At 38.3% G+C, this 21,172-nt stretch overlaps 2 protein-coding genes across 2 annotated transcripts; one reads left to right on the top strand and one right to left on the bottom strand.

The window, feature by feature from the left end:
• Positions 1–132: 132 nt before the first annotated feature.
• Positions 133–10,803, bottom strand: LOC131783652 (cysteine desulfurase). The gene is made up of 14 exons (XM_059100411.2): positions 10,551–10,803; positions 9,888–9,946; positions 8,385–8,501; positions 6,959–7,042; positions 5,214–5,267; positions 5,000–5,098; positions 4,443–4,536; positions 3,747–3,881; positions 3,143–3,218; positions 2,803–2,884; positions 2,117–2,304; positions 1,689–1,772; positions 1,159–1,248; positions 133–496 (listed from the first exon to the last, which is right to left on the bottom strand). Exons 1-14 carry the CDS (start codon positions 10,675–10,677, stop codon positions 433–435), a joined length of 1,353 nt encoding a protein of 450 aa, XP_058956394.1. The 5' UTR covers positions 10,678–10,803; the 3' UTR covers positions 133–432.
• A 2,669-nt stretch (positions 10,804–13,472) lies between these two features.
• LOC131783663 (monocarboxylate transporter 10) lies at positions 13,473–21,044 on the top strand. The gene is made up of 4 exons (XM_059100427.2): positions 13,473–13,840; positions 16,181–16,803; positions 17,143–17,512; positions 17,951–21,044. The coding sequence occupies exons 1-4, from the start codon at positions 13,666–13,668 to the stop codon at positions 19,369–19,371; spliced, it is 2,589 nt and encodes an 862-aa protein (XP_058956410.1). The 5' UTR covers positions 13,473–13,665; the 3' UTR covers positions 19,372–21,044.
• The last annotated feature ends 128 nt before the right edge of the window (positions 21,045–21,172 follow it).

The raw sequence follows: 21,172 nt of genomic DNA, 5'->3' as shown, positions 1-21,172 counted from the left end.
AAACTCTCTTGTCAATATCAATACCTTATTTAGCCAAGAGGTGGTAAGATAGGACGGAATAAAATCGAAAGTGTTGCCTTCAGTGGCAACTCATTCTCTTAACGTATCTAAAAGGAATTTATAACAACTAAATCTGTGCTACAAGCAGCTTTTTCTCTAACTTTTTTATTTAAGCCCTGTCAACAATGTCCTAATCATTTTCAAGCAGACTTGTTGGTTGGTATTGACCTTTTTGTCCATGATATTTACATTTCCAACATCTAAAACAAACGAAGGTTTTTTTTTAATCGAAGATTCATATCCAGCCATTCTTTCCGCCACAATCGTGATCATAAAGAAAACAGTAGTATTGCACAGCCTAGTTTCCCAAAAAACATTGAGATCTAGGAGGAAATTTTCCATGTTGAGATCGACACTTGAAGATTTGACCGATCAGTGCTGTGACCACTGGATGGTCTTCAGATCGACTCCTTCTTGCACCATTTCCCACAACGGGCTGCAATGAGCAAGATGTACAAATTAAAAAAAAAATGTTCATCGAAATGTTGCTTTGTCATGCACTGTGATTGGTCAAAAACTTTCCCACAACCAGCTCAACCAGTCAAATGCAAAACTAGACTTATTGCGTGCGTTTTCTACGGCTGTTGGTAACTTTCGTTGCTGCTTTTGTTGTCGTTTTTTTTTTTAAGGTCTTACGGGCTCCATCTGATAATTTACGACACTGGATGACACCGCCAGACTTTCGCTGTTAGCAGGCTTCATTGAACCCCGGAGACAATAAAATACACACTATACAGATTAAAACTACATGACAGACCGATAAATAAAGGGGGTTAGTTTGTAAACAAACTGTGGTGCGGCGTCGGTGGGAGTATTACGAGAGAACATGGAGATATCAAGCTAGATGATAATGAAAACTAGCCACCGTAAGGACTCTCGAAAGCTAAAGTTTAGAACGTTAGCCCTAACGAAGAGCGTTAGCCGCTCTAACGAAGGGCTATCACTCGAAACGTCAGCTATGACCCCGCCAAAACAATTCCTGGAATGAGGAGATAGCGCTGGTTACCCGATGGGGCTAACTTTTCATTTCATGAAAAGTGTCGTAAGAAACCAAAATCGTTCACTAAAGGATGATGGTGAAAAAAGAATTCTACAAACCTCATTTCGCGAAGGCGTTTGACATGTTTAACTGTCCTCTCCACAGTGTAATCTATTTCTTCTTCTGTAGTAAAACGACCTATTCCAAACCTGAAAATAGAGGAGATACAAGGAACAGAAGTGTACTTACTCGCCACAAACTAGGTTAAATTTTGCAAGTTAGTTCACACTTCACTTTATTCTGACAAGTAATGCCAATGCGGTGCTGGCATAAACAACAACAGTGAAAAAAGAAAAGACTCAAAACAACACAAAAAAATAATTGAATAAATAGGACGGTATTTCCTTGATCTAGAGGCCTCACAAGGGCCTAGCATTGATATTAGTGCCAGACCAAGACAAACCTCCCCTCGACTCGCCTCAAATCTTCCCGCTGGTAGAGAAATCATTATGAGCATTGAGTTGGTAATTAGCACCGTGTTTCAAAAGCAAGCTGACACGGCATATCAATTTATGCGTAAGGAACTAACGGTAATAACTATTCTCTGAGTCAAGGCATTTCACGCAAAAAAATGTCCTTGACACAATACCTGATGGAGGAGTGAGCCAGCTCTTCATCGGCGCCTATCGCTCGGAGGACATAGGACGGTTCCAACGAAGCAGACGTACATGCGCTTTACGAAAAAAAAAAAACACCAGCGTCTGTCATCCTAGTTTCCATCCCCCTTTTTCATGCTCTCCTTTTAAGTCCCTCAAAAAAATGCCCCTGTATAATATGTCCCATTCATAAGTTCATTTCTTTCTCTATTCAAAAGCACTCGGGATAAAACAAATTCAACCAAACTTAACCTTTTAAAACGTACAGTAAGCTTTTCCTACTCAATAACTAACAAGGTTTGAGTGAATTTCATTCTACAGGTCAATGAAAACATACAGAGGGCAAAAGCACTCGATGGATTCTATTAATAAGCCTTCTCTTTCGAGATGTTTCTTGTTTGACACACTGAACTCTCCTCACCTGCCTGACGAAAGAGCCACGTCTTTGAGAGCCATCAGCAGACTTTCCCCCTCCACAAATGCAAAAGACAGGTTCACACATCCAGGATACGAATGATCCGGGTCACCGTTTCTGATGACGTGGGTTAACCCATCTGTGATGCCATTCACCAAGCGATTCGACAGTTCCGTCACCCTCTTGTGGTCATACTGCAGAATTGCAAATATACTGATAACTTAAGGCCAAATTCGCATCTCATTATGACGTCTTCACAGGGATTACACAGCGATATTTGGAGTTTTACTTGGATCGATCAACATTTTCGCTCATTGAAATAAAGCTTTACTCAGTTATATGGTGTTTTGCAAAGTGGATAAACACAAGAGAGACAAGGAAATAAACGCAGAAAGTAACAGGCATGGCTAAATATAGAGGAGATCAGTACGGGTTGAAAATAAAAATTTGGGAAACATTTATAAAAACTAAAAAAAAATGTGACATAGCCGTTTTAGAGCAATCTTAACCACAGGTACACTTTCCATTTTTAAAAATTAAAAACAAACAAAAATTTCAAAATGGAGCACGCCTTGTGGTCTAGACATCATATTACATTCTATTGTCTACTTACTGGGGGTTACAACTGAGAACCTGAAGGAAAAACCCAGCACTTATTCTTAGCTAGCAAGATCATGCTCTGATTGGTTTACCTCCAATTCCTCTAGAGCCACTTCACAGGCTGCACCCAATCCTACTGCCAACACGTGAGGGACTGTACCACTGCGCATGCCCCTAAAATGACCACATATTCAAATAAACCATGACGGTGGAAAAAAAAATTACTTTTAAGAAGACTTCCCCTTATCATCACTGAAAAATTTGAATCAAGAGGAATTTTTGAGGAACTGGACAAATTAGAAAATGTTAAAAACCATAAAAAAAGTTATTTAATAAGGGGGTGCATAATTACAATCAAAAAATGTATCTGCACAGTCCTTTATGACCTCTTTCCAGTTTGAAGAATATCTTTGTATCGTTTATGTATTGTACCTCTCCTGACCTCCTCCACTCTGAATAGGCTCTACCCTGACTCGAGGTCTTCTTCTGATGTACAAGGCACCAACACCTGTTACAATAAATCAATAAACACGTACAGCAATCACTCCACTGCTGTGCAAATCCTGTAAATCATGGCCAGGCTTCACAAAATAAACTGGCACGGATTATTCACTTTTTTTTTTAAGAAGTTAGCCAAAATGACTCACATATTTTTACAAGCACTACATAGAAAGAAAAAGAAGAAGGTTTGGGAAAGCTGAAGATTTCTTCCCCTTCCCTACCTGTCATCTCCAACTCATACTAAATGAACATGTAATGGACTGGTAAAAGATTACAAGCTTTCAATGCAACTGCACTCTCTCAATACATGTAAAAGCTTGCACTTTATGCAAGTGAAACGTACATGCTATAAAATTATTTTCAAAAGTGCTTTAAAACCAGCATGTAATAATTTGTATAAATGTAACGCTTAAAACCACAAAATCAGACAATATTATCCAACTACTAGAGACTAAAAGCATGCAGGCAAAGTGGTGACCTGCCCCATCAATGACATTAAGTAAAACTACCATGGTGTCTTTTTCTATCCATTTACCTTTTGGTCCATAAATCTTGTGGCCACTGATTGACATCAAGTCAATCTTCAGGTCATTCACATCAATTGGAATCTTCCCAACTGCTTGTGCTGCATCTGTGTGAAAGAAGACTTTATTCTTGCGACAGAGGGATCCTGCAAGAGACAGCAAGAAGAAAAAATCATTATTGGTGGATCTCTAAATTAGCTTAGTGTAGCTGACTGCTTTTTGTTGGACATCAAATAATAAGAGATTACTTCACTAGACCTCTTCCATGATTTAAAATTTCAAAGTGGTATACATGTGCAATGTGCACCTTTAACACCTTTAGCTGAAGCTCTAACAAAAAATTCATTTTTTTGTAATCTACATGTACCTGAAGTGGAAACATTGAAAAAAGATACAGGGAACTGGAAGGAAAGAAAACTAACCAATGATGTGCATTTATGTTGCAAAGGTGAGAAGAAAAGTTTGAAAGGCAAGTCATTTTTAAAACACATTTAGCTGTATATAGATAAATGATAATGTATACTTCACAATCTGCATACATCTATGATTTAGTCTACTAGTTATTTCAAGAAGGTTAATTGAATTAGTAAGATCTCACTGAAGACCAATCAGGGACATATGCACTTTAACGTAAAGGTACAGCAAAGTAGCATTTTGAATACACTAAGTGAGCCTGGAATGCTTGTGTTTCTTTTGGTCAGTCTTACCAATTTCTCCCATGGGTTGTGTGACACCAATTTCATTATTGACTGTCATTATGGATACAAGAGATGTGTCAGGTCTGATGGCTGCCTCCAGTTGCTATAAGATGTAAGACAAAATCAAGCATCTAAAGTGTGATACACAAAACAATCTTATCTGCATTTTCACCTTGAACTTCCAAGGTCTACATTGTACATGTAGATTTTAATTCTCCTTTCTAGCTGCTACACATTTCCTTGTAAATTAGTTACAAGAATTTGGTGTTAGATCAAGACAACCACTACTACCTGATAAATTTGAGTATACTAACTTTACTAACTTGATAATGTATGGATGTAACAGGGAGAAGTTGTATGTTTTATCACCCCTGGGAGTTAGAGGGTTAAGTTTAGAGACGAACATCAAATTAAATCAAGTGTCTTATTATAATTTTCTAACCACAGGTTGTTGGAAAAGTAGGACACTAGTTTGTGAGCCCCTTACCTCAGTCATTGTATGAACACACAAAATCTTAGTTGTCCTCAGTTATCACAACTAAATTTTCAAGTACCACTTCACATACCTCCATGTCAATAAGTCCATTTTTCATTACTGGCAGATATGTTACTTCAAACCCTTCACTTTCAAGTGAGCGGCAGGAATCCAAAACACATTTGTGCTCCTATCATTCAAAACCAAGTAATACAGTGATCAAAACTAACAAATTAAACCAATAAATTTTTGGACAAACTACATGCAAATGATGTATGAGCTCAAAATTGAATTCCAACACTCACTGTTTGAGTTGTTATGATATGTTTCTTATTCTTTTTGTAAAAGCGTCCAACTCCCTAGAAAATTTAGTAAACAACATCAGTGAAATTATATATGAAGTATTTATTCCCTAACATCTCAGTATCATTAAACAACACAATTATCAACTCTGACTCTTAAAGGTGGCTACTGTTAGTACAAAGTCATGGATGTAGACAGAGACATGTACATGAAGGGTACTACCATAACAAAGGCATGAAAAGAATATGTCAGAACATTCAATTATGGTTCAAAATTGCAAATGAGTAGCATCTCCTTAATGAGGCAATCAAATTGGCTACTACTGAGCTCAGTTTGTGAGAATGATTAAAAAGGTGCTTTAGAATCTGACCATTATTTACCAATTACGGTCAACTTGCCAATGCCATCTCACCAATGTATAAAATCGAGTAGAAACATCGGTGAGTTGGTCTTCAATCCAGTACAACTTATTAGAAGTTAAACATATAGAAAAGTAACTCTTTCTTAAGATCCTTATAAACTTTGTTGCAAATAAAAAGAATTGTGTTTTACTAAAGATCTTGTCTAGAAAGCCAAGTTTTCTTTAAAAAATCTGAGCAATTGACATGATGAGTCTTTACGGTGTTGTTGTCACACAATAACTTGTTCGCGTCTGAAGCAGATATAGTAATTGGCGATGTTTACTTTGCTTTATTCACCTTGAGATCCTTATAAACTTTTTTGCAAATAAAAAGAATTGCTTTTTACTAAAGATCTTATCTAGAAAGCCAAGTTTTCTTAAAAAATCTGACCGATTGTCATGATGAGTCTTTACAGTGTTGTTGTCACACAACAACTCGTTTGCGTCTGAAGCTGTTAGAGTCATTGGTGATGTTTACTTTGCTTTATTCGTATTGAGATCCTTATAAACTTTGTTGCAAATAAAAAGAATTGCTTTTTACTAAAGATCTTGTCTAGAAAGCCAGGTTTTCTTTAAAAAATCTGAGGGATTGACATGATGAGTCTTTACGGTGTTGTTGTCGCACAATAACTCGTTCGCATCTTAGCTGTTATAGTCATTGGTGATGTTCACCAATGTTCACCAATGTTTAAGCTTCTGTTTGATGTTCACCAATGTTCACCAGTGTTTTTTTACTAAATATCGTTTACTTTTCTGTATGTTTAACTTCTGATAAGTTGTATTGGATTGAGGACCAACTCGCCGACGTCTCTACTCAATTTTATACATCGGCGAGTTGGTGTTGGCGAGTTGACTGGATACCTTATTTACACTTATACTGATGGAACACAATTTACAATTAAATTTTGGCCCAAAATAGGGATGCCATACATATCTGCTATGACAAAGTCTTTTGTGTCCATTTAAATACATGTACAATTTCAGATTGGTTTAGCCTGCACTTCAACTGCTGGTTAACAATTAAGAGATAACTACATGCACCTTAAACCATCAGTGCCCTTTTGACTTACATGGCAGTTCTTACAAGGATGTTGTAATTAGCTGAATCATTAAAATATTACAAGCTTAATCAAAACATATACATGTATTTTCTTGCATCTTCAATTTGGAAATTATGATGTTGTTAAACTCTGGAAAATTTGGCCCAAAATAGGGATGCCATACATATCTGCTATGACAAAGTTTTGGGTTATTTTAAATAACATCTATCCACACATGTCACAAAATTACAAAAACACACTGGCTGATGTGAATGCCAAAATCAAAAAAATTTAACTTACACCATACCTTAACAGATATGTTGTTTGATTCTGTAGCCCCACTAGTAAATACAATTTCTTTTGGATCTGCACCAATCAGGTCTGCTACTTGCTATAAAAAGGAGATAGGACTTCATGTTTACTGTGTCAATATGAAATATGGCTACCATATATATAAATGAAATCAAAAGACCTGCTCATTGTTTCCAAATCATGTAAATTTACAAGGAATTTGTCCTTCACATTACCTACATATCAAGACAAATTCAACATACTGTACCCCCTAATAAACAGATGAAAATTGTCTCCAATAAAACAATTTACAGCTAGGTAACATTGTCTTTGACCAGAAAAGGTTTTATAAAATTATAAAATTAAATACAAGAGAGAAGGCAACATCATGAGAAATAACATTCCCTGCTCTAAGAATACCCTTAAAATATCTAGGAAACAAAAGACAAAGTGGGTGGGAAAGAAACAACACTTCAAAAGCAGTGCACCACCATGAGCAATCAAAAGACATCAGTAGGATGTTCAATCCTACTGATCTTTCAATATCCAACTTTTCTAGCTGGAGTGCAAATAATGTAAAAATTGAGTAAAAATATTCTGTTATTGTACAGTTATTTGGGACAGTTTGTTATTTTGCACTGTAATCTGATGCAAGATTTACGTAAGCCATATAACAAACTGCTTCTCTATTTTCTTTGCATTTACTGCCTTAAAAGAAATGCATATGAAATAAAGCAAATAACTCTTGAAACATATTGGTGTATGGTATCATTGAATAGCTTTAACTTTGTATTTTGACCAACCTTGTGGGCATGTCAAAATTTGGCATGACTGGTGAAAAATACTCAGCAATATTACACACCAAAATGACTGATAGGACAAACCATGTATAAATAAATATATAATATATATTTCTGAGATGCAAACAGCTTTCCAAGTTGAAAACTGTGAGCTCAAAGGAACAGATAATGTCCAAGGTCAAATATACCACATAGACGTCAAATATACAAATACACTTTGGCCCAAAATAGAGGCTAATGCGTTTATCACCCTTCAAATATTTTAAAACAAATTTGAAATCATCATTGCCTTAAAATAAATTTTAAATGAAGACTCATCATAGTAACATAAGGTACAAAAATTGGCAAATATCACAGGGGTGGTATTGTGACATATTCCTCAGTTTTAGTTGGGTAATAAACAGCTACATGATGCATTTTGACCAATTACTCATGAGCAAAACTGTTTAATGGATCATAAGTGCTAAAAGAATTCCAATAATAGAGTAAGGGGAGTGGCTCTTTGTGGCTTCTGTCAATTGTCTATCTCTTTCGGAAAAACCCTTGAGTCCATGCATTAATTAAAAGTTGTCTGGAAAATGATACAAATGAAATAAATTTCATGTTATTATGTGGATGTTACAAGTGGATCCTGCTGTGTACCTTTCTTGCATGTTCCACAGCCTGCTCACTCTCCCAGCCATAGGCATGTGTACGTGAGTGTGGGTTTCCATAATAAGATACAGAGTATGGCATCATAGCATCTAACACACGGGGATCCTTCACAAATAAGTAAATAACAAGGATATCATTTGTTTCAGTCCTAGGATCTTGAATGCCTAATTCTCTTAACTGATCATCATAAACCTCTCTTTGCACTTGTTCTGAACATTTGAATTTTAACCTTCAAACAACACATGTAAAGTATCTCCTTATCAATCATTTATTTTCAACCTCATCAATATAAACAGTTCAAATTCTGAGGCAACTACATGTCCTGATCAAGACTTCTACTCACAGAATCATTCCTTCATTCTCCATTTTATAAGGACATGAAATAAAGGAACTTGCTGAAAGGGTATCCAGTTGGATCGCACCATGGTTAGATCACTCCCAGTTAGATTGCTCCAACCAAAAGTTAGATTGCTCCACTCAGAAGTTAGATTGCTTTATCAAATAAGTTACTTCGCTACCAACATAAGTTACTTCACTCCATGTTGTAAAGTGAAGTATTACTTACCAATGATCTAGTTAAAGTGTAACGGTGATGATGTATCTTGCTACGATTCAAGTACATCACTCTGTCCTTCATATGAGCCACTGAGCTACCAATGTATGGTGTATAGTGATGATGGAATAAATGATCGTGGAATAAATTGGAACATTATAGTCTGAAGTGTATGGAAAAAGATCATTCAAATACCAACACTATCCAGTGAGGCCTTTTTTGCTGTTTGATTTAAGGAAACCGATATCCACCATCTTTAACTAATAAAGTAGATTACACTTTGCGAGTCCCTTTCATGAGGCTTTATTTGTTCTTTCTGCATAGCTCGGATTTATTTCAAGTGTGGGCAAGTGATATTAATTGACTGTCTGGTAAGATATACATGTCATTTAACGAACTATCAATTTAGATACCTAAGTTTTGCTACCTTTACCTTAGTTTTCTACATGGAGTGAAGTAACTAATGTTGGGAGTGAAGTCACTAATTTGATGGAGCGATGTAACTTTCAAGTGGAGTGATCTAACTTTTGTTTGGAGCAATCTAACTGAGAGCAATCTAACCATAATTTGCTGAGAGAAACCAACAACATCATAAAACCCAATGGTTCACTTTCTATAATCTAAGTATACAGTGTACATGGTATTGACACTGACTTGTTTTCATGTGTGAATTTGTCTATTGCAAAATATTACCATTTAATCATAATCTTAAATTACCTTGATCACCATCACATAAAATTTGGGCAAATCTCCCTAAATGTTTTAATCCAAAAACTACAAGGGACTGAAATGCTTCTGTGATCTCTCGGACATACATGTTTGAAACAGGGTATGCGAGATTTCTGTATTACTTTTTATTACTTGTAAATTTAGTTTGTGTAATGTCATTTTGCATATGTATTGGGTACTAAGCCAAATCCAAAAAAAGTGTTTCTTACCAGAGGGGTGGTTGCTTGTGCATCAAGGTAAAGAGGTCTCAACTCTGCACCTTCGTTTTCTATCAAATTAGACAATTTACAGAGTTAGATGACATCTAACTGTAACAGCAAGAAAAACTTAAAATGTTTCACAACATGTAGGGAAACTGCCATCTGCACTAGCTCCCCCTGTCTACCACACTACAAATGACTTAAATTTACAGTGATAACACTACATCCAAAACCACATAGTGTGTCAGTCAACAGAACCAACACTCGGATGATTTTTTGCCCTCAACTTGCCAATACAGTGTATGTCACTCACTTCAGCAGACAACAGTCCTTTCAGGACCACTCTCACTTTTGTGACTACACTTCTTAAGTAAAGAGGTGCATGATGAGAGAAACCCAATATGCAACTATGGGCTTATTTGGTTCTGAATGAGGTTACGTCATTTTGAAGACTGTCTCACTAAATATCACAACATAAGGATAATGATTAGCTTGCCTAAATATGCGAAAAAAATACAAAAGAACTAACCCGCTATACTGATGTTCAACTGATCCAACTACTTTGAGCTTAAGTCACTCTTGATCAATGACACGTAAATTTTCCACTCCAAATTCAGGTTACAAAGGACACCCCTAAGTTACAAAAATTAATTTAAGAAAGAAACAACAAACCTGTACTAGCTACCCTTGTGGCAGCAGCAGTGGTTTCATCCGTCGACGATGTTTTCAAGCTTTTTGTCAACAAAATTCGACATGGTAATGAGACCAGACGAGGCTTAACCAACAGCCTACTCAACATGGCAAATTGTGACTTTTCCTTAAAAGTATTAAGAGTTCAGATTCGGTCTTCAATCTTTGTAGATGCGCTTATCTACTTATTTTGGTGACACAACAAGTGAGAATGCTTGGTGACCGAGCCTAGAGTACTATCCCGACATGCCAAACTTTTTAGCCTTTCGTACTAGAGCAGGATGCAAATGCTTGTGGTTTTAGCATAAACTCGTGCAAAAGAGCGTAACTTTTGGTTTAAAAAGTACTCTCCTTTTTTATCAATTCGAAAAACGACAGTGAACATTAAGGAAGCTGCGTACGAGCCATGAGGGTGATTAAACCCTTCGCACTTGGCAGAGTGCGTGACTACTAACCTGCTTTTAGGGATAGGAAAGTAAAACGCTTGATTTTGGATCATTTAGAAAATTAATTGTTCAAATTGAAAGAGTCTTACTAAATTAAGTCGATGAAACTCAGAGATAGGCACGCAATGAGTACAAATGGTTGCCATAAACTGGCAAATAATGCATCATGGCTTATTCGTTGCATGCGAATGCGCTCTGAACAATGTGAGGATTCTTTCTTTGTTTTCACATCATGCATTAGGAAACAAAATTAAAGTGTGGATTGAACAGAACGTGACGCTCATCGATTGTTAGGTCATACTAGCGCGTTCTATGCAAGAAATAATTTGGAAATTAGATCACGTCTTTTCATTTAGCCGCCAACAAGTTCCTTTCCAGATTAACAGGCTCTTTAGATCACACGCATATCCCAAAGTTCACAGAACGCAAAAAATTTACCAGACTCGAGTGAGACCGAGCTAGGCTTTGTGTTTAAGGCCCAAGCCGCTCGCAACAGTGGGCAACTGACGTTAACGGCTTACCAGTTGGCTGTGACCATTACATCCGGTCTGGTTTTTGAAGCTTACAGACTTCACTCATGCTATATCTTCCTGTGCGTTAAAAAACGAGGCCAATACAGGAGCCTCGTTAAGATGGGTGGATCAATTGAAAAACAGCGACAATTACCTTACCATGAGGAAATTGCGTCTTTCAGAGTTATCGAGCGAAATGGCAGTTAATTACGATCTCATGCGAAAGCATGACACTTCAATCTTGACTTTTCTAGGACATCACAAACCTGTGTCTAAAATTAGTATCAAAGGGCTCAACCTTAATATGGCAATGACTTTCTCAAAAATCCTCCTCTTTACAACGACGTTTAGATCTCGTAGTGATTAAACTTAACTGAATATTTAAAGTTCGTTTGCGAAGTTGATGTCATGTTTTCCCAGCGTTCGATTCTTCACAATTTGTTTGCACTAAATTCGAAATTGGACATCTATACCGATACTGCAGTTAAAACGGTTTTTTTCTGAGGAAATATCTATGGTTCGGCTACATTTCAGCCGAGTTATTTTCCAGGCCCTTGATCTCTACGTATATGCGACAAGAAGTGATAAATGAAAAACATGTTTGGCTTGGTGTGGATCCGTATCTAGCCAAAGGTCAAGTTTAGCAAACTTGAATATGCAAATGTCATTAAGGATAACAACAAAACCGGTTCAACCACTGTTGACACCTTGCACGTGAAAGAAGCGTGTAGTTTTTCGACGATTCAGTGCAATTGATAGAATCTTGTCCTTAACTGGAAACCTTGAAGCTCTCTCAACTAATTTTTGTTTGTTTTCAATTATCTTTTTCAGAGGGAAGATTTTCACTGTGGTTGGGATTTAGCGGATTTGAAGCAGCAGTAAAGTTGCTTTTTGATCGACCAATTATTTTTGAAAGTTGTCGGAAATGTCGTCTGAAAGTATTTTCGTATCCTTTTACTCCGATGGAACGATTCCTGAGCGAGTTAATTTTGAAATAATTACAGAAAATTTACCAGAGTAGCTGGTTTATTTTCCGCCAGACTAGTGTAGGCAACACGGATTTCCCGAAGGTTTCAAAGTTAAAATGTTATTTCCGACTCACTAGAAAAGCAGTATGAACTGTGTTCAGTGCAATTCCATCGCAAAACTACATAATGAAACTAGTGATTGACCAGGATTTAGGAGACCTCAGGATAGTTGGTCAATTCAATGTATATGTTTATGTTCATGCCTAATAAATATTCAAGAATGAAGAAAAACACTCTCCACATGCAACTAGTCGCTTTTCTTGGTCCGTGTCGACAAAGTAAACGTGGATTTGCAACATATCTGTTTCGCTTTCTGTTCTCCGTGGAAGTCCCGAAATATTTCCTTGCGTACTTGTACGAAAAATTGTACTTTTAAAGAGCATTTAGCAACCAGTCCATCAGTCTAAAATGATAACTAAACAAAATTATCCAATTCAATGCAACTACGCAGGTAATTGAAAACTCTCTGCGTAAATGTCACGACTTTAGCGAAGGAAATAATAACAGACTGAACGCTGTGTGTTTATATTCTTTCGTGAAGCAACTCGAACTTTGCATTGCGTGAGATAGCTTATCAAGTGTTTGTATATTAGCATCAAAAAGACTTCGGTGGTGTGACTCTATCTAACAGTTCTTGCAGTGTAAATTACGGTCATTAGCATAAGAAAACAAGAAATTTCGCTTCCCAAGTTGAAAGGCGAATGCAAGGGATTAGAAACTTCTTGATTTAGTTCCTCACAGAGGCAAAATTCATGTGCATGAGTAGCTAAGCTTTGGTCTCTTTGAAACTATAAAATTAAAAAGCGTTTTGAACCAGCAGGTTGTATCTCCTGAAATAATTTTTTCGTATCAGCCGGAAACTTGCAAAACCGGTCATGAACCCGGCCCCAAACTCGACCGACTTGCATGGCTGCAGAAAAATTTTCGATCAAAATCTTGAATCGACAGTCGTTTGTCGGTAAACTCCACACAGCGTTGAGGAGGGAGTTTCGATGGAGGTTTGGTCAAAAATCGAATTGAACCGACGGAAAACGGTCGAAAATTTCGACCTACTTTGTTAGAAGCGCGCTGTGGATGTGTCAGCCAAGAGCACAGCTGACTTGAAGATCGAATGGAAGGGAAAGCGCTTCGAGTACAGCTCGAACGAAGAGTCGACTCGTGTTGGTCGTGGGTAGTGTGTTTTTCATCTTTCATCGTTCAGTTTTTAATTCTTGGAACTCACAATTCATTCGGTTCATTCTTTGTGGCATTGTTGGAGGAATTTCAGCGGAGTGAAGCCGAGACTGGTAAGGAAAATTTATATTTTTTGCCGCAAACAAAGCTCGCGCGCAAATAAAAAATTTATCACCGTGACAGGTTATTTTAAAAGAAAAACTCTCGCAATTTTTCATAGCAACGCAGCTTACACCTCTTCTTTTACAATGATGAACATTTTCCTTCAGCGCAGCGTGGTTAGAAAAATCAAAGCGCTTGACATTTCAAAGCCGCTATCCGCGCGATGGAAAAAATTTTCTTCTCGAGTGCTCTATGTTATATAACACCGCATCTGGTTGATATATGCAGGAAAATGGAAAATGGGTGGTCTGTAAACAACTCTTATGAATAGGGCAGGCATAGAGATAAGTTCATTAGTAAATGTAGAAAACCTTCAGAAATTCTGCGTCATCGATTTTTTTTTACCTCCGGCACAGTAGATCTACCGGCGTCTAACGGGAAGTTTTCTGTCGCATAAACCGGTGATGATCTAAGTCTTAACTTGTTTCGCGGCTGAGTAACGCACAAAGGAAAAACCCTAAGTCATGTGACCGCACCCTCAGGGCGAAAGCGGAAAAGAGTTCAGAAGGCTGATCCTTTCGCTTTCAAGCGCTGCCGAGTCACCACTAAAATTTGTCATTTTTAATTTCGTTCTTAAGCATTTTTTTTTTCGTTCCTCCTCGTGTTTTTGTTGACTACGCAATTCGCGTAATCAGTTTCAATAATATTGTCTTCTATGAACTCCTTGTTGCTACTCACTCACTCGCACATATTTGGATCAATTTACAGCTTCTGTAAATATCATGACATTTACACGCAAAACGGTTCGAACTTCGATTAAAATCGTGACGCCTCATAACATCATTATCATAGCTTACTAGACAAACGAAAAGTTAGTCGATGCTGGCGCTGCGATATTGTTGTTAGTTCGCCGTTCTCTTGAGCACCTGATTTCTCGTGAGATTTCGAGAAATAAAACCGGATTTCCTTGATCAGGCCATGACTATTCAGATTGCATGACACTGGAGATTGTTGAAACTCCACGTGAAACATGAAAAACGTCTCGAGGTATCTCCGAAATTAAACGAGAGGAAATGGCATCGATTTCTGTAGAGAATATGATTGGAGCTTTAAAATATAGGCAAACTTTTGCTTGCTTCGTGTGAGTCCTTTTTTTGTGGAAGTCGGCCAGCGGGAACATGGTAAGCCTAACATGACAACGACTTGCTAAACAGGGTTTTCCCGGAGATAAATAATTATAGAGTATAGCTAATCTGCATCATAATGATGCGTCGTCTCGGACGTTGAAGCTGCAAATCTCCTCGCATAATAAAATTGTTTCGTTTTCTTTTCTGATAGAACAAAACAGCTGATAATGAAATTTAAAAAAACTTATAATCACAAGTTAAGCTCTCATAAGCAATCTCCTCATAGTACTGAGTTTCCGCAGGAGCCATTACTCTGGTTTCCGGGAGAGGTTTGGAAAGAAAACAGTTGAATTGTTTACAAGGTATTCCAAGCAAACTCTAGCAGCTGTGTACACCCCGCTGGTCTTGAGTCCATAACAAATTTTATCATAGAGGGTAGTTCAAACTAAAGAGTTTTATTGGCAATGTATCCCACGAGTATATCAAAACAACTTTTCAAGAGAAAACTAAAAACGAGAAGCAAATATCAGACTCTAATTTGCGTTCTTTTAATTTAATCCTCTTTCTTTAAGCTCAGTTGATGCACGCAATGGTGTCAAGTGAGGTATCGAATATTTCGTTTTCTAACTCTCTTGCTGGGATTATTTAGAGTTCATTTTTTTCCTCAACGAAATTTTCAAGATTGTTTCTGGGCGATCGATCGGAGCTACAAGCAAACAGGCGTATTATCATATTTAAGGAATTCCTTTCATCCTCCAGTATCTCAAATATAAACAACTATTGTATTGAAAGAAAATTACGATCGATTTGAATTGGTGGAATGCATTTCTTGTCTACAAACAATCACGAATAACATGAAATTGCGTCAAAAAATGCATTCAGACAATTTTTAGTCTGCAGTGCATTTTATCCGACATTTCACTCTACAACTTGTTGCTCAAACGTACACAGATCAGATGGGTTCGGATGCCTTTCATTATTTCCGAGTGATGTCGTTTAGATTCATTCGGAACAGCTTCGGTTGCTCGGACATATCAGTTTATTTAGATCCATCATTAAGAAAATGCTCGATTCTATTCAAAACCGAAGTTTTTTTTGCCCATTTACGATAGGTTCAGCAATATTTTCCTTGAATATTTTACATAATGGTTGTTGGTTATTCTGCTAAAAGCTGTGTTTCGTTTAAAATATTTTTAAATTTATTTTTGTGATTATTATCAATAGCATGGATTGGCTCGTTGGCTATGGGTATCACATACATGGCCGCACCGATTGCTACCAGCCTTTGCGACCGCTGGGGATGCCGGGTGGTTATGTGTCTTGGCAGTGTGACTTACATGGCAGCGATGCTTCTGACGTCAGTCGTGCAGCATATGTCACTCATGTACATTACATACGGTGTTTTGTTTGGTTTCGCATCCAGTTGTTGTTACTTCTCATCGTTTTACATCCTCATTGTGTATTTTAACAAGCACCTCGCTCTCGCCAATGGTATCGCCGCCGCAGGCGCTGGGGCGGGAACAATGTCCTTGAGCCTGACCGTGGACAAGTTGATCGCCTCGTATGGACTTAGAATGACTTTTAAAGGATTGGCAGCATTGTCCGTCTGTCTTTTCTTAGCTGGACTAACTTTCCTTCCAATTGACTTCAGAGAAGGAGAAGACGAACTTTTGAAAAGGGAAGCACTCTTGAAAGAACAAGAAGAGATAAGAATAAAAGACCGATTGGTCAAAAATATCAAAGAACTGTTCAAGCCTGCTCCAGTGTGGGGAAATAAGCCATTTGTCGCATGGACCGTGGCCTTAGCTATGGTTCTTATTGCCTACTACATTCCCTATATGTACCTGGTAAGTTCTTTTAAGCTCTTATATACAACAGAATGTCTTTTAGGTTTGACGGATGGCCAAGGGGATCTAAAGCCGTACTTTACTCTTTGTTTCCCACTCCCTTTCCTTGCACTAGAATTACATTGAAGAACAATGCAGCAGGGAACCTATTTCTTCTTACGAAGACCAAGACTCGGACGCGAACCGAGTGAAATCTGGGTTCTAGGCTTACGAAGCTCATCCATTGCTGCACCTATTCGCTTTCTAAAGTGCCCTGAAATCCACCGATACATGAGCTATTTTCTCATATAATCATCCCTATTCATCCCTATTTAATATGTGTTGGATTTTTCTTTATAGGTTCGTCTTGCAGAGAGTGTAGGCATACCGTCAACTCAGGGGGCCCTTCTGGTTGGTTATTTTGCCTTGGCCCAAACAGTCGGCAAGATCTTCTTTGGGAAGCTTGGGGACTCATCTCGGGTCAGCCGTTTGACCCTTACGCAAATAGCTCTTTTGGTCATCGCTGTGGCAGCATGTCTGTGCCCCTTGGCCCAGTCCCACTCAGCCCTTCTCACTTACTCCTTGGTGTCGGGGCTCTTTGATGGATGCCTTAGTGTAATGATCGGTCTTGTCACCCATGACATAGTGGGCCGTCAGATGATGGCAAAAGCCGTTGGGACTTTATATGGTATCGTGGCGATTCCTATGACAGTGGGACCTCCTATGGCAGGTAGATATCAGGTTTTTTTTAACCTCACTGACAGTTATTTTCTTTCACGTCACGTAACACAGTGCATTGTATTACTTTGTGTTGTTTAATGTTCGTGACCATTGGTTGTGATTGTTTTTAGCCGAAAATTCAAAATCCATTCCTGGAGTTCATTGTGTGTTTAAGTGTCGTTGTTTCTTCTCGTCACTTGCGCCTACATATTGTTCATTTAATCCAATTTTTCCCTTGCAACGTGCCATTAAAACCCAAAATTTCCCCTTTATTGTTCCCAGGTTTTGCTCGGAGAGCAGGGAATTCCCGAGTTGAACAGAGATATGCCATGTGGTATTTCTACTTTTCTCAGCCAACCACGAACCTGCCAGTATCAGATTGGATAGTTGTGGTTCACAAAGTCCTCGGATGTCACCAGTTTGCTTCATTCCTATTTTTATCTTGCAGGTCTTCTTTTTGACAGCACCGGCAGCTACAACATTGTCTTCTTCCTTTCTAGCGGTCTCGTGATTGGCGGAAGCTGCGTCATGTTTCTCATCCCAATTCTGCTTCGCTCCAAGCCAAGCCTGCTTAAAGTCATTACTCCTGAGATCATCGTGTCAATGCCAGATAAGCTCCAAGACGACGATGAAATTAGTCTCCTCGAGGGCGATACAGCCAAACTAAGAACTTCCCATATGTCCTTTAGAAGCCTCGCTGACGAATTAGGGATCTACAGGAGTCGCCTGTTATTGGACAGGACGCCAAATCTGAGCTCTCGTCCAAGCAGTTTTGTGCTATTTTCGATCGTGCCGGAGGGAAGTTTCAGAGATTTGTCTCAGTTAAATGAACGATATTCCAACAGTAGAGGGGCAAGCTACACCTCCTTAGTAAGACTTTCAGAAATAAAAGTCGACAGCAGAGTCAACAGTTGCGCTCGGTTAGAACCCGTCGCCGAAGCCGAGGCTTGGGATTCAGGTTTGCCTTCCGAGCATCTTGACGTCATAAAACCACCAACAGCTGTACCTGAACAGTTCGTTACTGTATCACGGTCATGTGACTGTATTAACGAACCTGCTAGCCATGTCATGACTATAGATTTAAATAAAGACAGTGCGTCGGTCGAAATTGTCTCCAAATCCACGGAGAGTGGCTTTGCTTCTGAAGAATCTGTTGTAAGCGCTTGTGACAATAGTATCGAGCTTATTTCTTCCAGTTCAGATTTGGATGGGAAACGCTTAAGTGGTTACTCGTGGAATTCAACGGGAAGTAGCCTGTCGTGTAAGACTCAGTGTTCCGAGGCTGGCACCGAGGACAGTGGGTACGGCGACGACTTGACGCAAGCGCACTGTGTTACCGAAGGTAGCTCGGAAATAGATGATCATATGAAACCATCCATGTGCACTTTCGTCTCTCAAGATAGCTTGCAATCCGACTTAAGACAAGATAATGGCTACTGCAGCTGTGATTCTTCGCTAGATGTACAGAAGAGCTACACTGAGGTCACTGGCACTGATGACGAAGCGATGGCTGGGCACGCCCGGAAAGGGCTCCTCATTGAAGACGCGTGCCATTCAAACTTCAACACAGGGGAACAGACGAGGATGGTTATGGAGCTGTCTTATTGTACATGTGGAGAAGAAGAAGATGACTCCGTCAACAAGCTCATTTCAGACGCCAAAGAAATAATTGAACTTAAAAAGCCTTATATATCAGTGTTACCTCAGCCACCAGACATCTACAGTGAGTTGTTCGAGGGAATACTGGAAGAGGTGAATGAGTACGTGGAGAATTTCTCGGAATTGTCCGTTTGCCAGGGCACGATGAAGACATTGCCGAAAGTAAGCATGACAGATATAATATCTTGCGAGCAGGAAACAGTTGTTTGAATTATGAACGAATAGAGAAGAGGCTACTGAATAAGAGCGGGAGCGCTGGGAATAGACTCGGCGCCAGGCTATCAGGTCAAATTACTGATTTAGAGAAAGAGAGAGTATTCCAGAAAATTACTCTCATAAGTCATTTAGGAGCTAACTGAAAGCCACATCATAATTAGCTATCCCCGTGCTAAAACGTTGTTTTGGTTAATGTTACAGTGGAATGCATCAGAAGATGCATTCCACTGTTTATTTGTTAAAGAGCACCTGTTACCAGTTTAGTAGCAAGCGGAGGATCTTTTGTCGTCATTGCCTGCTTAACGTAGTAATTCAGACAGAGCGACCTCTGTGGAAAATGTGGCGTAATGCTATTGGAAAAAAGCCTTAATCAGAAAAAAATGAATCGCAAGAAAGCTTTCAAAAGAATTCCAGTGTATGCGGGTGGTAGAGCTACTGATCTTTCCACTGTAAACATTTACTAGAAAGCCTCATTGGATCGAAGATGTCATTTAGTTGACGCAGGAGGGAATAATCAAAGGATAAATACCGTCTGTAATCGAGAATCCGATTGATATAAGTTTCAATCACCTTGTGACAACTGTTACCCCACCCCCCTTTCCCTCACCAGCACCTGTTTGCTTTATGCTACAAAATGGTATTTCCAAATGTAATCAGCTCTTAGAATAGCTCGGATATAATTCCCTAGTATCAGAAGATATTTTTTTGCCTTACTGAACTAATATAAGAGGCTGAAATTCTTATTTATAGAATGCTTACATGACAGGGCTGATACGTTCCCCTCTTGTCACTAACCTCGATTCCAGGATCTCTATTCTTTGTTGATTAATGGAAGTGTTAGGGAGAAAGGGCCTGAAATCGAGGCTACCCTGAAACGGAAATTCCAGGAAAGGCCTAAAATTGAGGCTATTACCGGTCACTTTTTTCTGTTGTTTCAAAGATAGACGCAATAACATGCATAATGAAAGCAAAGCCTGTGCAGATTCCCTCAGAATGTTGTCGCCATTTTGAGTGTACCAAAAAAAAAAGAAAAAAACTTTTTTTTTCTCATTTCGTAATATTTGGGGTTGGATTAAAACTAAAATATATTTTAATGATGAAATATGAAGTAAATATACTTGAGAGCTTTTTATTTTGTCAATCAAGAAAAATCATATATATATATATATATATAGATAATAAAGTTGTTCTATTCATTAGTTAGAAGCTTCAATTTCTATGGTTATCAGAGTATAGTTGACGAAAACAGAAATGTCGGTATATTTATTACTTCATAGGTAACTCTGAGTTTGAAACAAATCTAAACTCTACATCCAAATGTCAGCTCCTTCAAAGCTCTATTTAAAAAAGTGAGAGTGGCTGTAATAATTATTTAATAGCAGTCATGCAAAATGTATTTAATAGGTTTTGGGACCCATTTACTGAAAATATGTAATTAACAAGCATTTTTAAAGTGAGTGACTAGTAATAATGAAACTCTTCCGAGAGGATTTTAGTCCAAAATTAGCTAGAAATTATAATGATTGTTCTGCCGTAATAATTGTGTGTTTGCATTACTCTCGGATCTTTGTTTTTGCCTGTTTTGCTAGATCTCTTTTTTAAACAGTGTAAAATGTATTGTGCTGGATAGTTGTTTGGGAAACCAATTAAAATAACATTATTTTTCATTTTGTATGGTGTTCAGCTCAGCCACAAGGTGGCGTTGCTCTCTGCTTCAAGGTCATTGTCTTGAATCTGTTGTCTCCGTTCTCAGGAAGATTAGAAGCCTTAATCATCATTTTTCCCGCGTCGCATG

Source organism: Pocillopora verrucosa, chromosome 3 (genome assembly GCF_036669915.1).
Source record: "Pocillopora verrucosa isolate sample1 chromosome 3, ASM3666991v2, whole genome shotgun sequence".
Taxonomy (NCBI): Eukaryota; Metazoa; Cnidaria; class Anthozoa; order Scleractinia; family Pocilloporidae; genus Pocillopora; species Pocillopora verrucosa.
This window is presented reverse-complemented; position numbering and strand designations above follow the sequence as displayed.

What these genes read in the sequence shown, in the direction of transcription:
- LOC131783663 (XM_059100427.2), top strand. Translation starts at nt 13,666, where the DNA reads ATGGAAGGGAAAGCGCTTCGAGTACAGCTCGAACGAAGAGTCGACTCG. An exon ending in GCGGAGTGAAGCCGAGACTG is followed by an intron (nt 13,841 to 16,180) that starts GTAAGGAAAATT and finishes TATTATCAATAG; the next exon opens with CATGGATTGGCTCGTTGGCT. An exon ending in AGTGGGACCTCCTATGGCAG is followed by an intron (nt 17,513 to 17,950) that starts GTAGATATCAGG and finishes TTTATCTTGCAG; the next exon opens with GTCTTCTTTTTGACAGCACC.
- LOC131783652 (XM_059100411.2), bottom strand. Translation starts at nt 10,677, where the DNA reads ATGTTGAGTAGGCTGTTGGTTAAGCCTCGTCTGGTCTCATTACCATGT. An exon ending in CTGTGGAACATGCAAGAAAG is followed by an intron (nt 7,043 to 8,384) that starts GTACACAGCAGG and finishes TCCTTTTTATAG; the next exon opens with CAAGTAGCAGACCTGATTGG. An exon ending in ATATCATAACAACTCAAACA is followed by an intron (nt 5,099 to 5,213) that starts GTGAGTGTTGGA and finishes TTTGAATGATAG; the next exon opens with GAGCACAAATGTGTTTTGGA.